The sequence below is a fragment of the Haliotis rufescens genome, unplaced genomic scaffold (assembly GCF_023055435.1).
Source record: "Haliotis rufescens isolate VD_foot unplaced genomic scaffold, xgHalRufe1.0.p SCAF_15, whole genome shotgun sequence".
Taxonomy (NCBI): Eukaryota; Metazoa; Mollusca; class Gastropoda; order Lepetellida; family Haliotidae; genus Haliotis; species Haliotis rufescens.
The window spans coordinates 6,454,569-6,467,097 of NW_025963835.1; the positions used below are offsets into that span (position 1 = coordinate 6,454,569).

The window sequence follows — 12,529 nt, forward strand, 5'->3', positions numbered from 1 at the left end:
AAGTCCATGCCATATGACAGCCAACCACCCATCAGCGCTACACAGGAGGCATGAGCAAGTCCATGCCATATGACAGCCAACCACCCATCAGCGCTACACAGGAGGCATGAGCAAGTCCATGCCATATGGCAGCCAACCACCCATCAGCGCTACACAGTAGGCATGAGCAAGTCCATGCCATATGGCAGCCGACCACCCATCAGCGCTACACAGGAGGCACGAAGCAACAACAGAAAGCCGGTATAATCTGGGAGACATTTATTGAGTGATAGTTAAACCTCTGTACCAGTAAACATGAACAATATTGAGCTGCCTTTGAAGAACGACCAGTAGTAATAGATGAGACACCTCGTCCCTGTCAAGGATGATAATGAAATATAAGCATGTGATGCAGGAATAATGAACAATGAGAACTTATACCTATCACTGAATCAGTCACACGAAGTGTATTGTACAATTCAGCAACATGATATGACTGGAAGTGTAGGCCTCACCTTACTAAACACATGAATACTAAAAATGGATACTTATAGTTTCTTTTATCAGTCAGATTGTTGTTTTATTGCTATTTATGTACAATAAAATAATTTGTTTGAATTATTTTTTTGCTTTAGGTTTTTCTCAAAACAACATAAAACATTGTTTGCTGAATATGCTGGTTCCTCCTCCAAGAGAACAAAATTGTTTTGAAACCATGACCAAAAAACAAAAAAATTCCCTTCCAACCCACCCCAAGATAATAAACGGACATCACTCATTGATGCCAAGATGTGCCCACAGACACTTTAACTGACAGGGACAAGGCTGAAACAATGACTATCAAACAGAAACCCAGAACATGCAGAGGGTATCAAAGTTCCATAGACATCCAAAAACAAACATTTGCCAAACAGCTGAGCAAGATTTTGTTGGTCCCACACATGAATAGAACCTAGAAGTTATCACAAGTATCAATAGCGAGACTTTGGAACTTTGACACCAAATCTGCTACCCAACAACCAAACATAATCTCACATCCACAAGTGTAGGATATGTAAACGTGTTATTTGTAAGTGTAAAATATCAAAGATCATTAGAACCTTAGCTGGAAATGACTGGATAAAACAAACCAATTGTTTTTGTACAGATGTAAAGTCTCACCTTAGTTAATCATCTATTAAAAGAGAATACTCACCTACACCTGACAAAACAATCTGCAGTACTACAACAACTACATGATCAAGAATTGATCTCTGGCTGAAGGGAACTAGAATTGATGTTATTTAGTCTACATAACAAAGGACCTTCAATCATAGACATATAATTATGTACCATTCTGTCAAATATCTAATAAACTGATGGAGAGTAACATTTGCTTTACATGATCAACTTTTTAGATGGCCGGAGTTAGCATTTTGACACCAGATGTAGCCATACACTGAACACATTAACATTCCACACAGGGAAACCTCATTCATCTCAATCAATAGGCACCTACATAGTGGTGTTGAAGGCTGGAAATCCCAACTGACAAGGTTACCCTGTATGTTGAATACTGGACCCTATGTCTCTCCATGTGTATATTATTTAGACTATACAAGAAGAGAGCAATAGCAACATAAATGTTAACGTGTCAGATTATCTTGGTTGTAACACCCGACATCAGAACATGAATCAGTCCATTCACTCAGCATTCACCAAATATAGGATTGTCCTTTCATCTTGCACAGTACAATTCTAATCTACTGCTGCCTCCTGACTCATCAAAACTGATGACGCCTTGACTATCAAAACCAAATTCTGAAAAGCCAGAATCTAGCACCATAACCCTGCAATTGGTTGCAATGATTTTTAATTTTGTTCTCACCTTGGCACCAAAGTCTTCAAACAATAAATATATGAACTGAAAGATTTCTCATCTCAAAATAAAGATGATGATCTTGATGTCTAAGGCTTAGATGACTGAAATAAAACAGTTGTACATTTCTTTTATATCACCAATGTTAATCGATGAGGCCAGATAGTTTCACAAGTTGTTTAACAAATGCTGCTTAACCAATCAAAATATTTACACAAACAAGTTGGTAAAGTAAATAATTGTCTCCAGTTACTTCGACATTCTGAAGGTTTTTCTCTCCACTCCAGCAAACACTTCACCTGAAGCAATGGAGAACATTTCCCCCTAAAAAAACAGGTACTAAAATTGACCTTAAAGAATGACCCTAATTGTAACGTATGGGTAGATGGAACCGGTTGGATGTAGGCTCATAGCCTTGGAGACTTGTCATATGAAGCATGGCACACAGCGCACAGAAGCAGTGTTTGAGGGCAAAAGGCCACACTGTTATTGCACCACATCAATACATCAGTTAATCAAGTTATGCCATCATGAATCAGGACAAGACTGGGAAAATATGTATCACAAAATACTATACTGCAGAGATTTATATCAATACCTTCCCATAGTCCAATACAATCATTAAGTACACTTTACAAGAGCCATAATGAAAGGGGGCATGGTGTCGGTTCCAGCCCTTGTCGAGATGTACAAATACATTGGACATCAATAAAACAACAATATCTTGTACAGTTTTTCCAAATTATAGAAGATGGGAAACAGATTCCACATAGAAAGTAATCACAATATTTCTTCATAACAATCTCAATCAGAATACTCAATTTCATTTTAGAGCTTGGTAAGTACATCTTTTTCCTGATATATTTATTAAAAAAAATAATTAAAAAATCATCCCATCCCAAATCAACTGACACAAAGTCATGTTAGTGGGATGACCCTCTAGGTCTAACTACTCGAATTTCTTTGCTCTGCCCATTAAGTTTTGTCAGTCCTCATTCCAAACAGTGTCCAAGATTCCCACTTGAATGTGTCAAAATTGTGTCAAAAGTTGATGTGTCAAATTGTCTCGAAGTAAAAACTTCATCTGTGCGTTTTCCTTCTATATTCATCATGTTCGGTTGCAAGGAACCTTGAAGTGTTTACATAGGCCCCTTCACCACAACGATGTTTGACTGAGCTCTAAATTACTCTCTAGCCTGTGGAATTTATGTTTTCCTTTAGATGAACGTTTTGTGTTTCAAATATTAAAAAAGTTACACACTTATAATTCTATATTAAGAAAGACCTGTTTACATGGAGTGACTGCCCATATAGTTTCTATTGTAAAGTGGATCAAGCACAATGCAACAGATTGAAGCTAATGTACAAACTGTTAAATACTCTCAACACAGACCAGCAGACGTTCTGAATATCAGTTTATAGTACAGGGGCTTGTATTAACATATTCAATATATAATTATTCAAATATTCAATAACAGCAAGGATGGAAGAGCAAGAACTCTCGAGGTGATACTTTGGTAATGAGACAAAAGTTGTATGGACACACTGGTATTCGATGTCAGTCATGTATAATACTGGAACATCAATAGTAAAATAGATCTGTAAAAATATTTATGTAAAAGTGAAATACTACAGAAGGTATCTGAAGATAAGCGTTACTGCCGGAATCCAGGTAATTTGTGGCAGTGGCAATTTCCCCACTGCACACTCATGTTTAATCTCTTGCTTACTAATTTAGTTACACTGACAAGTAGGATGAAATGTATGTGTTCAGTGAAGTGAGATGACATTTTGCAACATGAGATGTATGGCACGGTTGTGGACAGCGATGGAGGCGGTGGCAGCAGTGGCTACATGTCGTGGTCAGCCACACTCTGCTGTAAGTACTCCTGGTATAATGTTTGCTGGAAAAAAAAAAAACATCTGTGAGATATTAGGTTCAACAAATACACAAATCACATCCTACTAGCAGGGTTAGAAATTAGCACTTGTCCTCTAGCCTGAGCCAGTACGTTTCAGTAATGTTGAAGGTATCCTAAGGGATGGTAGAATTTTGAGCATTTTGGGGTTGTTCCTATATGTTGTCACTATTCAGGCTGGTAGACTTTCTATGTTAATTTCAATCCCTGCACACGATCTCAGCTCAACACACAATGGACATATCTTCGCAGGAATGTGGAGAGGGGTCTCATTCACAGCTTAGTCAACTCTCACAACAGCTCAACACACAATGGACATATCTGGGCAGCAATGAGCCGTGAGATGGGGATTACCTTCTTGGATTTCACGGTGCTCTGTACATAGTCTCGGATCTCCAGAAGGTTCCTCTTCTGTTTCCTACTCAGAGTCGTCTTGGTCCTGCAGACACAAAGAAATAAATACTGAAAGGGTTTCAATTTCTATCACATTAGAAGCCAGCAACTAACTTGGACTATAAATTGGACTACAAATTGGACTACAAATTGGACTACACACGATTTTCTCAGATCATGCTCAAACCAACATGCTCTGTGGTGTTGATGGGGGAGTGGGGGCATGGGTTGCTCTGTGGTGTTGATGGAGGAGTGGGGGCACAGGTGGCTCTGTGGTGTTGATGGAGGAGTGGGGGCACAGGTGGCCCCGTGTGTGTTGATGGAGGATTGGGGGCACAGGTTGCTCTGTGGAGTTGATGGAGGAGTGGGGGCACAGGTGGTGTTGATGGGGGAGTTGGGGCACAGGTGGCCCCGTGTGTGTTGATGGAGGAGTGGGGGCACAGGTGGCACAGGTGGCTCTGTGGTGTTGATGGGGGAGTTGGGGGGAGTTGGGGGAGTGGGGGCACAGGTGGCTCTGTGGTGTTGATGGAGGAGTGGGGGCACAAGGTGGCCCCGTGTGTGTTGATGGAGGAGTGGGGGCACGGGTTGCTCTGTGGAGTTGATGGAGGAGTGGGGGCACAGGTGGCCCCGTGGTGTTGATGGGGGAGTTGGGGCACAGGTGGCCCCGTGTGTGTTGATGGAGGAGTGGGGGCACAGGTGGCTCTGTGTGTGTTGATGGAGGAGTGGGGGCACAGGTGGCTCTGTGTGTGTTGATGGAGGAACGGGGGCACAAGTTGCTCTGTGGTGTTGATGGAGTGGGGGCACAGGTGGCCCCGTGTGTGTTGATGGAGGAGTGGGGGCACAGGTGGCTCTGTGTGTGTTGATGGAGGAGTGGGGGCACAGGTGGCTCTGTTTGTGTTGATAGAGGAGTGGGGGCACAGGTGGCCCTGTGGTGTTGATGGAGGAGTGGGGGCACAGGTGGCCCCGTGTGTGTTGATGGAGGAGTTGGGGCACAGGTGGCTCTGTGTGTGTTGATGGGAGAGTGGGGGCACAGGTGGCCCCGTGGTGTTGATGGGAGAGTGGGGGCACAGGTTGCTCTGTGGTGTTGATGGAGGAGTGGGGGCACAGGTGGCTCTGTGGTGTTGATGGAGGAGTGGGGGCACAGGTGGCCCCGTGGTGTTGAGGGGAGTGGGGGCATGGGTTGCTCTGTGGTGTTGATGGAGGAGTGGGGGCACAGGTGGCTCTGTGGTGTTGATGGAGGAGTGGGGGCACAGGTGGCTCTGTGTGTGTTGATGGGAGAGTGGGGGCACAGGTGGCCCCGTGGTGTTGATGGGAGAGTGGGGGCACAGGTGGCTCTGTGGTGTTGATGGAGGAGTGGGGGCATGGGTTGCTCTGTGGTGTTGATGGAGGAGTGGGGGCACAGGTGGCTCTGTGTGTGTTGATGGGAGAGTGGGGGCACAGGTGGCCCCGTGGTATTGATGGGAGAGTGGGGGCACAGGTGGCTCTGTGGTGTTGATGGAGGAGTGGGGGCATGGGTTGCTCTGTGGTGTTGATGGAGGAGTGGGGGCACAGGTGGCTCTGTGTGTGTTGATGGGAGAGTGGGGGCACAGGTTGCTCTGTGGTGTTGATGGAGGAGCGGGGGCACAGGTGGCCCCGTGGCGTTGAGGGGAGTTGGGGCACAGGTGGCCCCGTGGTGTTGAGGGGAGTGGGGGCACAGGTGGCTCTGTGGCGTTGAGGGGAGTGGTCCTCACCTGGAGGAGAACTTGGCCAGCAGTAGGAGCAGCAGGGCCAGTGTCAAGATCCCGATGATGACGTAGTTGGTGTAATCCGTTGGGACAGTCTTCCACAGCTTGGACAGGGGGCCCTGTAACACACCAAGACCACAGTGTACATCAGTGAGTGAGAGAGTGAGTGGGTGAGTGAGGTTTTAAACGTTTTAGCAATATTCCAGCAATATCACAGCAGATGGACACTAAAAATGGGCATCACACAAACCTGGGCCTTCAGTGTGATGAGCGAACACTTTAACGACTAGGCTACCCCACCACCCCTATTATTCATCAGACAAGGATTAGATAAGTGTGTCACCTTGTGCTGCCATTCTGATCACCGATTCACACATTAGCTGCTTCATACTACCAGCACTGGGGTCTGAGTACAAATCTGTCTGAAGGTGTTTCATGTTTCAGGAAAGTGAACAAATGTGAGTAATCCTCATCTTAACCAGGCAAAAGAGGGGTTGAGAACTGGAGCAAACATATGCACTCGGATCTTCAGGGCCTAAGAAGATTATGATAAATGAATAGCTGTGTTAGAAAATTGTATTTTTTCACTCGATTTGCCTTCTGGAAATGGCAAAAGTGGTGGTCACCAAGGAAATGTTACTAGTCATTCCTGAAGTATACAGACCTCGGACTAGCCTGTGCTAATTTCTAACTAACAAGAACAGACCCCATCATACATACATCTGCTACAACAGTATTACAACAGTGAATGAGGTCATCAACAACATCTACATATTGCGAGCCTGTTGTTTGTTTAACAATGATGTCAACACTATTCCCTCCAAACCAGGATGGGAGACCCCAACAATGGTCTGAGAGCAGCCAGTGGGATGCAAGGACACAATCAGCAACACCTACTTCATTCTGCTCCCACTACATCAACATAGGCACAGACTCCCACAGGACCACACAATCAACATAGGGACAGACTCTCACAGGACCACTACATCAACATAGGGACAGACTCCCACAGTACCACACAGTCAACATAGGGACAGACTCCCACAGGACCACACAATCAACATAGGGACAGACTCCCACAGGACCACTACATCAACATAGGGACAGACTCCCACAGGACCACACAATCAACATAGGGACAGACTGCCACAGGACCACACAATCAACATAGGGACAGACTCCCACAGGACCACACAATCAACATAGGGACAGACTCCCACAGGACCACACAATCAACATAGGGACAGACTCCCACAGGACCACACAATCAACATAGGGACAGACTCCCACAGGACCACACAATCAACAAGCCCTTACAGATCTCAATTACAAGCATTGTAATCACAACAATAGTATTTACTGATCCATTCTTCACTCACCAGATATGTGGCCATCGTCACAACAAGGCTCTCCCCAACAAACTGGCTGAGGGTCTTTGGAGATGTGCTGATGAGGAATGTTGCTAGCAGTAACAGCGGCATTAACATCCCAAAAAGACTGAAGCAGAACCCTCGCAACCTCGCTCGCATGTTATTTGACCTCTTCACACTGATGGAGAAAACATTCAATATGATCAACTGTCTTTTTCATTACAGTTCTTTAAAAACTCATGTTTTGTGGATGTTTGTTGTGCCACACAAACACAATCCAACCAACAGTGAGCTTATTGTATGAGGAGTCGTAGCTGGTGTGAATGAGTGCTCATAATGTTGATCACTGGACTGTCTGGACCAGATTCAATTCCTTACAGGCTGCAATCATACAGTGAGTGAGTGAGTTAGGTTTAATGCTGATTTTAACAGTATTCCAGTTATATCCAACATGTCAGCTTAATGTGGGAGGAAAGCCCGAAGTGATGCAGGTATCAGAGGTTTACCACTTCAGTGAAACCCACGAACACGGGTATGGTGCTGACAAATCTAGAAACATAATCGGGGCGAACCGGGAATCAAACCCACAATCATAGGTTTCTGGCGTGCCCAAGGGATGCACCACTGCACAGCGAATCGCGGCGCCTTGGACGACTGGGCCACCCAAGCCCCCCTACAATCATACAGATGGAATATTGTTGAATGAAGCTTTAAACAATACGTTTCTCTCACCTGTCGTCCTGGAGGTTTCTCTGCACAATGTCAGCTATGTGGTCACAGTCTCTCTCCAGAGCATTCAATGTGTTCTGTATGGTCTGATTGATGGTCTTCTCAACCTCCTTACACACTTCCTCAATCTGGTTGGCACACCGACTGGTCTGTAACAAAGCACAGCATATGCGTAATCTGAGTGAGTGAAACTACTGGCATAGGACCACAGGAATTGGCTACAAGCATTGGTGGGAACTGACCCTGGTATTCTCTGGTATGACTAATGAATGAAAGCTTTAATCACTGGGCTAGTTTAACAACAAAATAACACATTTCAGAAAATCATTCTGAGTCCAAGAAGTCCTTACACTAAATCCAACAAGAGCTGTAATTGTGGATGTTGACAAAATATCATTTAGTGTAATCTACACCAAAATATCAACATAAATTGGCAGCTGATGGGGAGGGAGAAAACAAGATAACATCATCAAAGTGGAAAACAAATCTTTTCTAAAAAGGTAGATTATTTTATACATATTACAAAAAATGTTGAAAGTAAGTCCAAGACATCTAAAATCATCCCAATGAAAATAGATGTGAAATAAACAAACTTACAATCCAATAATGCAACTTTGACCAAAGGCTCTCAGTGTCTGAATATCAAGAAATCCCAGTTATCTCCCCTTGATCAAACTTTGCCCAGTTCAATCACTAAGTCCAAATGAAGTCTTCACCTTCACATTAAACTCATACACATTTCAGTATCAACCTGCAGTACAAAATTTAGATAGAAAACAAATTCTCTTTACAAATAGTTGCAAAGTATATAAGACCCTGATGCATGATGCCTTGACTGAGCATGTCATAAATCATCTATCATTTCTCTATTCTGCTGCCAATCAATAGATCGCGTAAAGTGATGGCTGCATGCAAGTTACTTCACACCACTGAAATATTCCAGCTATGCCACACCAATAACGTAGGCTGGACCAGGCAAGTCAGTGGTCAATAACATGAGCAAGGGTCCATGCCATTGTAGAAACTCAACACTGCCCCGTCTGATGTCAAGCAGACCTACTCTGGGTACCCAAATGACCTAGTCTACTCAAAACAAAAAGTTTAGGATCACCTGATTCTTTCACATTACTAGTTATTTTGTCATGGCATGACAGGCGAGGTGTGGTGAGGTGAAATGGCCCACTGACATACCATGCTACAGTTTAACATGAATAGCCCACGCAGACACAGTATACTGACTCCGAGCTGACCTGTCCTTGTTTTAGCCCCTTAATTGACGAGCGCCAGACAGGGCGATTGGATCTTTTACGTCTTTTGGTATGACACGGCCGGTGATCGAACCCTGTTACCTTCAACTCTCTGGGCGGACGCTCAACCACTAGACCACAGAGGTGGCATGGCATGGCATGACAGATCAACTATAGTATTATGAAAGAACTGGGTGGACCTCAACCTTTGAGCAGAATATCATGTGTTGTCTGTGTGTCTCACCTTCTGGTTCATGGAGGGGATGTAGATGGTGGGCATGTCGAAGCCGGTGCGGTTCAGACCCGGGCGCTTGCACAGCTCCTGTACGATCTGCATCATCACGCGCTGCAGCAGGAAACAACACATCAAGCCCACAACTAAACTACTGTGTATGGATTAATAGGAATAATTCCAGAATCTATCAATCAAGCATTAAGGAATCCTCAAGTTTATGAAAAGAGGATAAAAATAGACTGTTGGTATTGAGAAGGGGATGAGAATGGATTGGTTTAATATGTTTAAGAAATACACGACGAATGGGAGTTGTTTATCGTACAATAAAGTACTGCAGGGACAATAAACCATGAGGGGCCCAGCGAGTTATATCGTACGCTAAACAACGACCAAGAGCTGTTATTTCTTAAATATATTAATCCATTCTCTGTAAAGTTTGATATTTCCTGGATATTCTCACAATTTTCATGTCGATTGTCCGTACCCTTTCTCCCAATACCAAATGTCATATCTCTTCCACATTTGGATTTAATCCTTCGAGCATTGCGTATATCTATGTTGACCAGCTACATCTATGGGGAACAATTCACTAGACACTTGGGATTAGTAATGTAGTATGGTGAATAAACTTAAGAGGTATTGAGTGTGTTCTGAGATAGATTTGTTGACATATGTACAAGTAGACATATATATTAGGTTGCATGTTTCAATAATAGGTTGCATTGGTGCATGTTTTATACAGCTACATCGTAGATTCTAGAGTGACTACAGCAAATATAACACCATGAATGACTGTCATCCTGTATTTGCACAGGCAATATTATATATTGACTTCATTATCTTGTTTAACAGGATGTAAACAAACAACATCTTGGGCCAGAGGCCATACATTGAAATAGAATCGAAGGACAATGGCTGGGTCGGATGACTACACAATCAACCAAGTGCTCCACATCTATACTAACACTGGTTCCTACTGAGCGGACATCAGCCCCTACTAACCTGTCGGTCACTCTCATGTCCTGCGTCGTCAGCCTTACTCAGGTAGAACTTCATCCTGTCAGCATGTTTGTCATTCAGCTTCTCCACAATGTTGAGAGTTCGCTTGCATAGTGCCTGACCAATTGGGTCGAAGAACACAAAGATCAAATCTGCCAGGTCGCCTGTTGGTCACAATAAATGCGATGCAGTGAGACAAAATAGATAATTTTCAGAAAGTCTGACTGCATGACTCAACATGGGTTTACTGATATGATATCAGATTGCAAAATGTAATTAATTAAACAAAAGGACATAGATTTGGGCATTATTCTTCAACATCACAATCGGCCATCCAATCCTCTTCATACTCAAGTTACTGGCAACACATCGACCTTCCGTAAACATTCAATACCATTCAATGCCCTTTTGTGTCTGCATGACCACTCAATCTCAACACCACAATCCAATTCCCAGTTTACTACCCATCACCATCCAATCCCCAGTTTACTACCCATCACCATCCAATCCCCAGTTTACTTCCAATCGCCATCCAATCTCCAGTATACTACCCATCACCATCCAGTCCCCAGTTTACTTCCCATCATCATCCAATCCCCATTTTACTACCCATCGCCATCCAATCTCCAGTATACTACCCATCACCATCCAGTCCCCAGTTTACTTCCCATCATCATCCAATCCCCATTTTACTACCCATCGCCATCCAATCTCCAGTATACTACCCATGACCATCCAGTCCCCAGTTTACTTCCCATCATCATCCAATCCCCAGTTTACTTCCAATCGCCATCCAATCTCCAGTATACTACCCATCACCATCCAGTCCCCAGTTTACTTCCCATCACCATCCAATCCCCAGTTTACTTCCCATCACCATCCAATCTCCAGTATACTACCCATCACCATCCAGTCCCCAGTTTACTTCCCATCATCATCCAATCCCCATTTTACTACCCATCGCCATCCAATCTCCAGTATACTAACCATCACCATCCAATCCCCAGTTTACTTCCCATCATCATCCAATCCCCATTTTACTACCCATCACCATCCAGTCCCCAGTTTACTTCCCATCATCATCCAATCCCCATTTTACTACCCATCACCATCCAGTCCCCAGTTTACTTCCCATCACCATCCAATCCCCAGCCAATCCCCGGTTTACTACCCATCACCATCCAGTCCCCAGTTTACTACCCATCACCAGCCAATCCCCGGTTTACTACCCATCACCATCCAGTCCCCAGTTTACTACCCATCCCCAGCCAATCCCCAGCCAATCCCCAGTTTACTACCCATCACCATCCAATCCCCAGTTTACTTCCCATCATCATCCAATCCCCAGTATACTACCCATCACCATCCAATCCCCAGTTTACTACCCATCACCAGCCAATCCCCGGTTTACTACCCATCACCAGCCAATCCCCAGCCAATCCCCGGTTTACTACCCATCACCAGCCAATCCCCGGTTTACTACCCATCACCAGCCAATCCCCAGTTTACTACCCATCGTCATCCAATCCCCAGTATACTACCCATCCCCAGCCAATCCCCAGTATACTACCCATCCCCAGCCAATCCCCAGTATACTACCCATCCCCAGCCAATCCCCAGTTTACTACCCATCCCCAGCCAATCCCCAGTATACTACCCATGGTCATCCAATCCCCAGTATACTACCCATCCCCAGCCAATCCCCAGTTTACTACCCATCACCAGCCAATCCCCAGTTTACTACCCATCACCAGCCAATCCCCAGGTTACTACCCATCACCAGCCAATCCCCAGTTTACTACCCATGGTCATCCAATCCCCAGTATACTACCCATCCCCAGCCAATCCCCAGTATACTACCCATCCCCAGCCAATCCCCAGTATACTACCCATCCCCAGCCAATCCCCAGTTTACTACCCATCACCAGCCAATCCCCAGTATACTACCCATCCCCAGCCAATCCCCAGTATACTACCCATCACCAGCCAATCCCCAGCCAATCCCCGGTTTACTACCCATCACCAGCCAATCCCCAGCCAATCCCCGGTTTACTACCCATCACCAGCCAATCCCCA

At 44.7% G+C, this 12,529-nt stretch overlaps 1 protein-coding gene across 1 annotated transcript in view; it reads right to left on the reverse strand.

The window, feature by feature from the left end:
- Window positions 1–243: 243 nt before the first annotated feature.
- Window positions 244–12,529, reverse strand: part of LOC125380037 — a 75,275-nt gene continuing 62,989 nt past the window's right edge. Inside the window, exons 6-12 of the mRNA XM_048396079.1 lie at window positions 10,457–10,617; window positions 9,464–9,565; window positions 7,976–8,121; window positions 7,253–7,421; window positions 5,880–5,992; window positions 4,111–4,195; window positions 244–3,741 (exon numbers count right to left, since the gene is read on the reverse strand). Of these exons, the coding sequence (XP_048252036.1) occupies window positions 3,688–3,741; window positions 4,111–4,195; window positions 5,880–5,992; window positions 7,253–7,421; window positions 7,976–8,121; window positions 9,464–9,565; window positions 10,457–10,617 (830 nt within the window). The 3' untranslated portion in view covers window positions 244–3,687. The remainder of the gene's footprint in view (window positions 3,742–4,110; window positions 4,196–5,879; window positions 5,993–7,252; window positions 7,422–7,975; window positions 8,122–9,463; window positions 9,566–10,456; window positions 10,618–12,529) is intronic.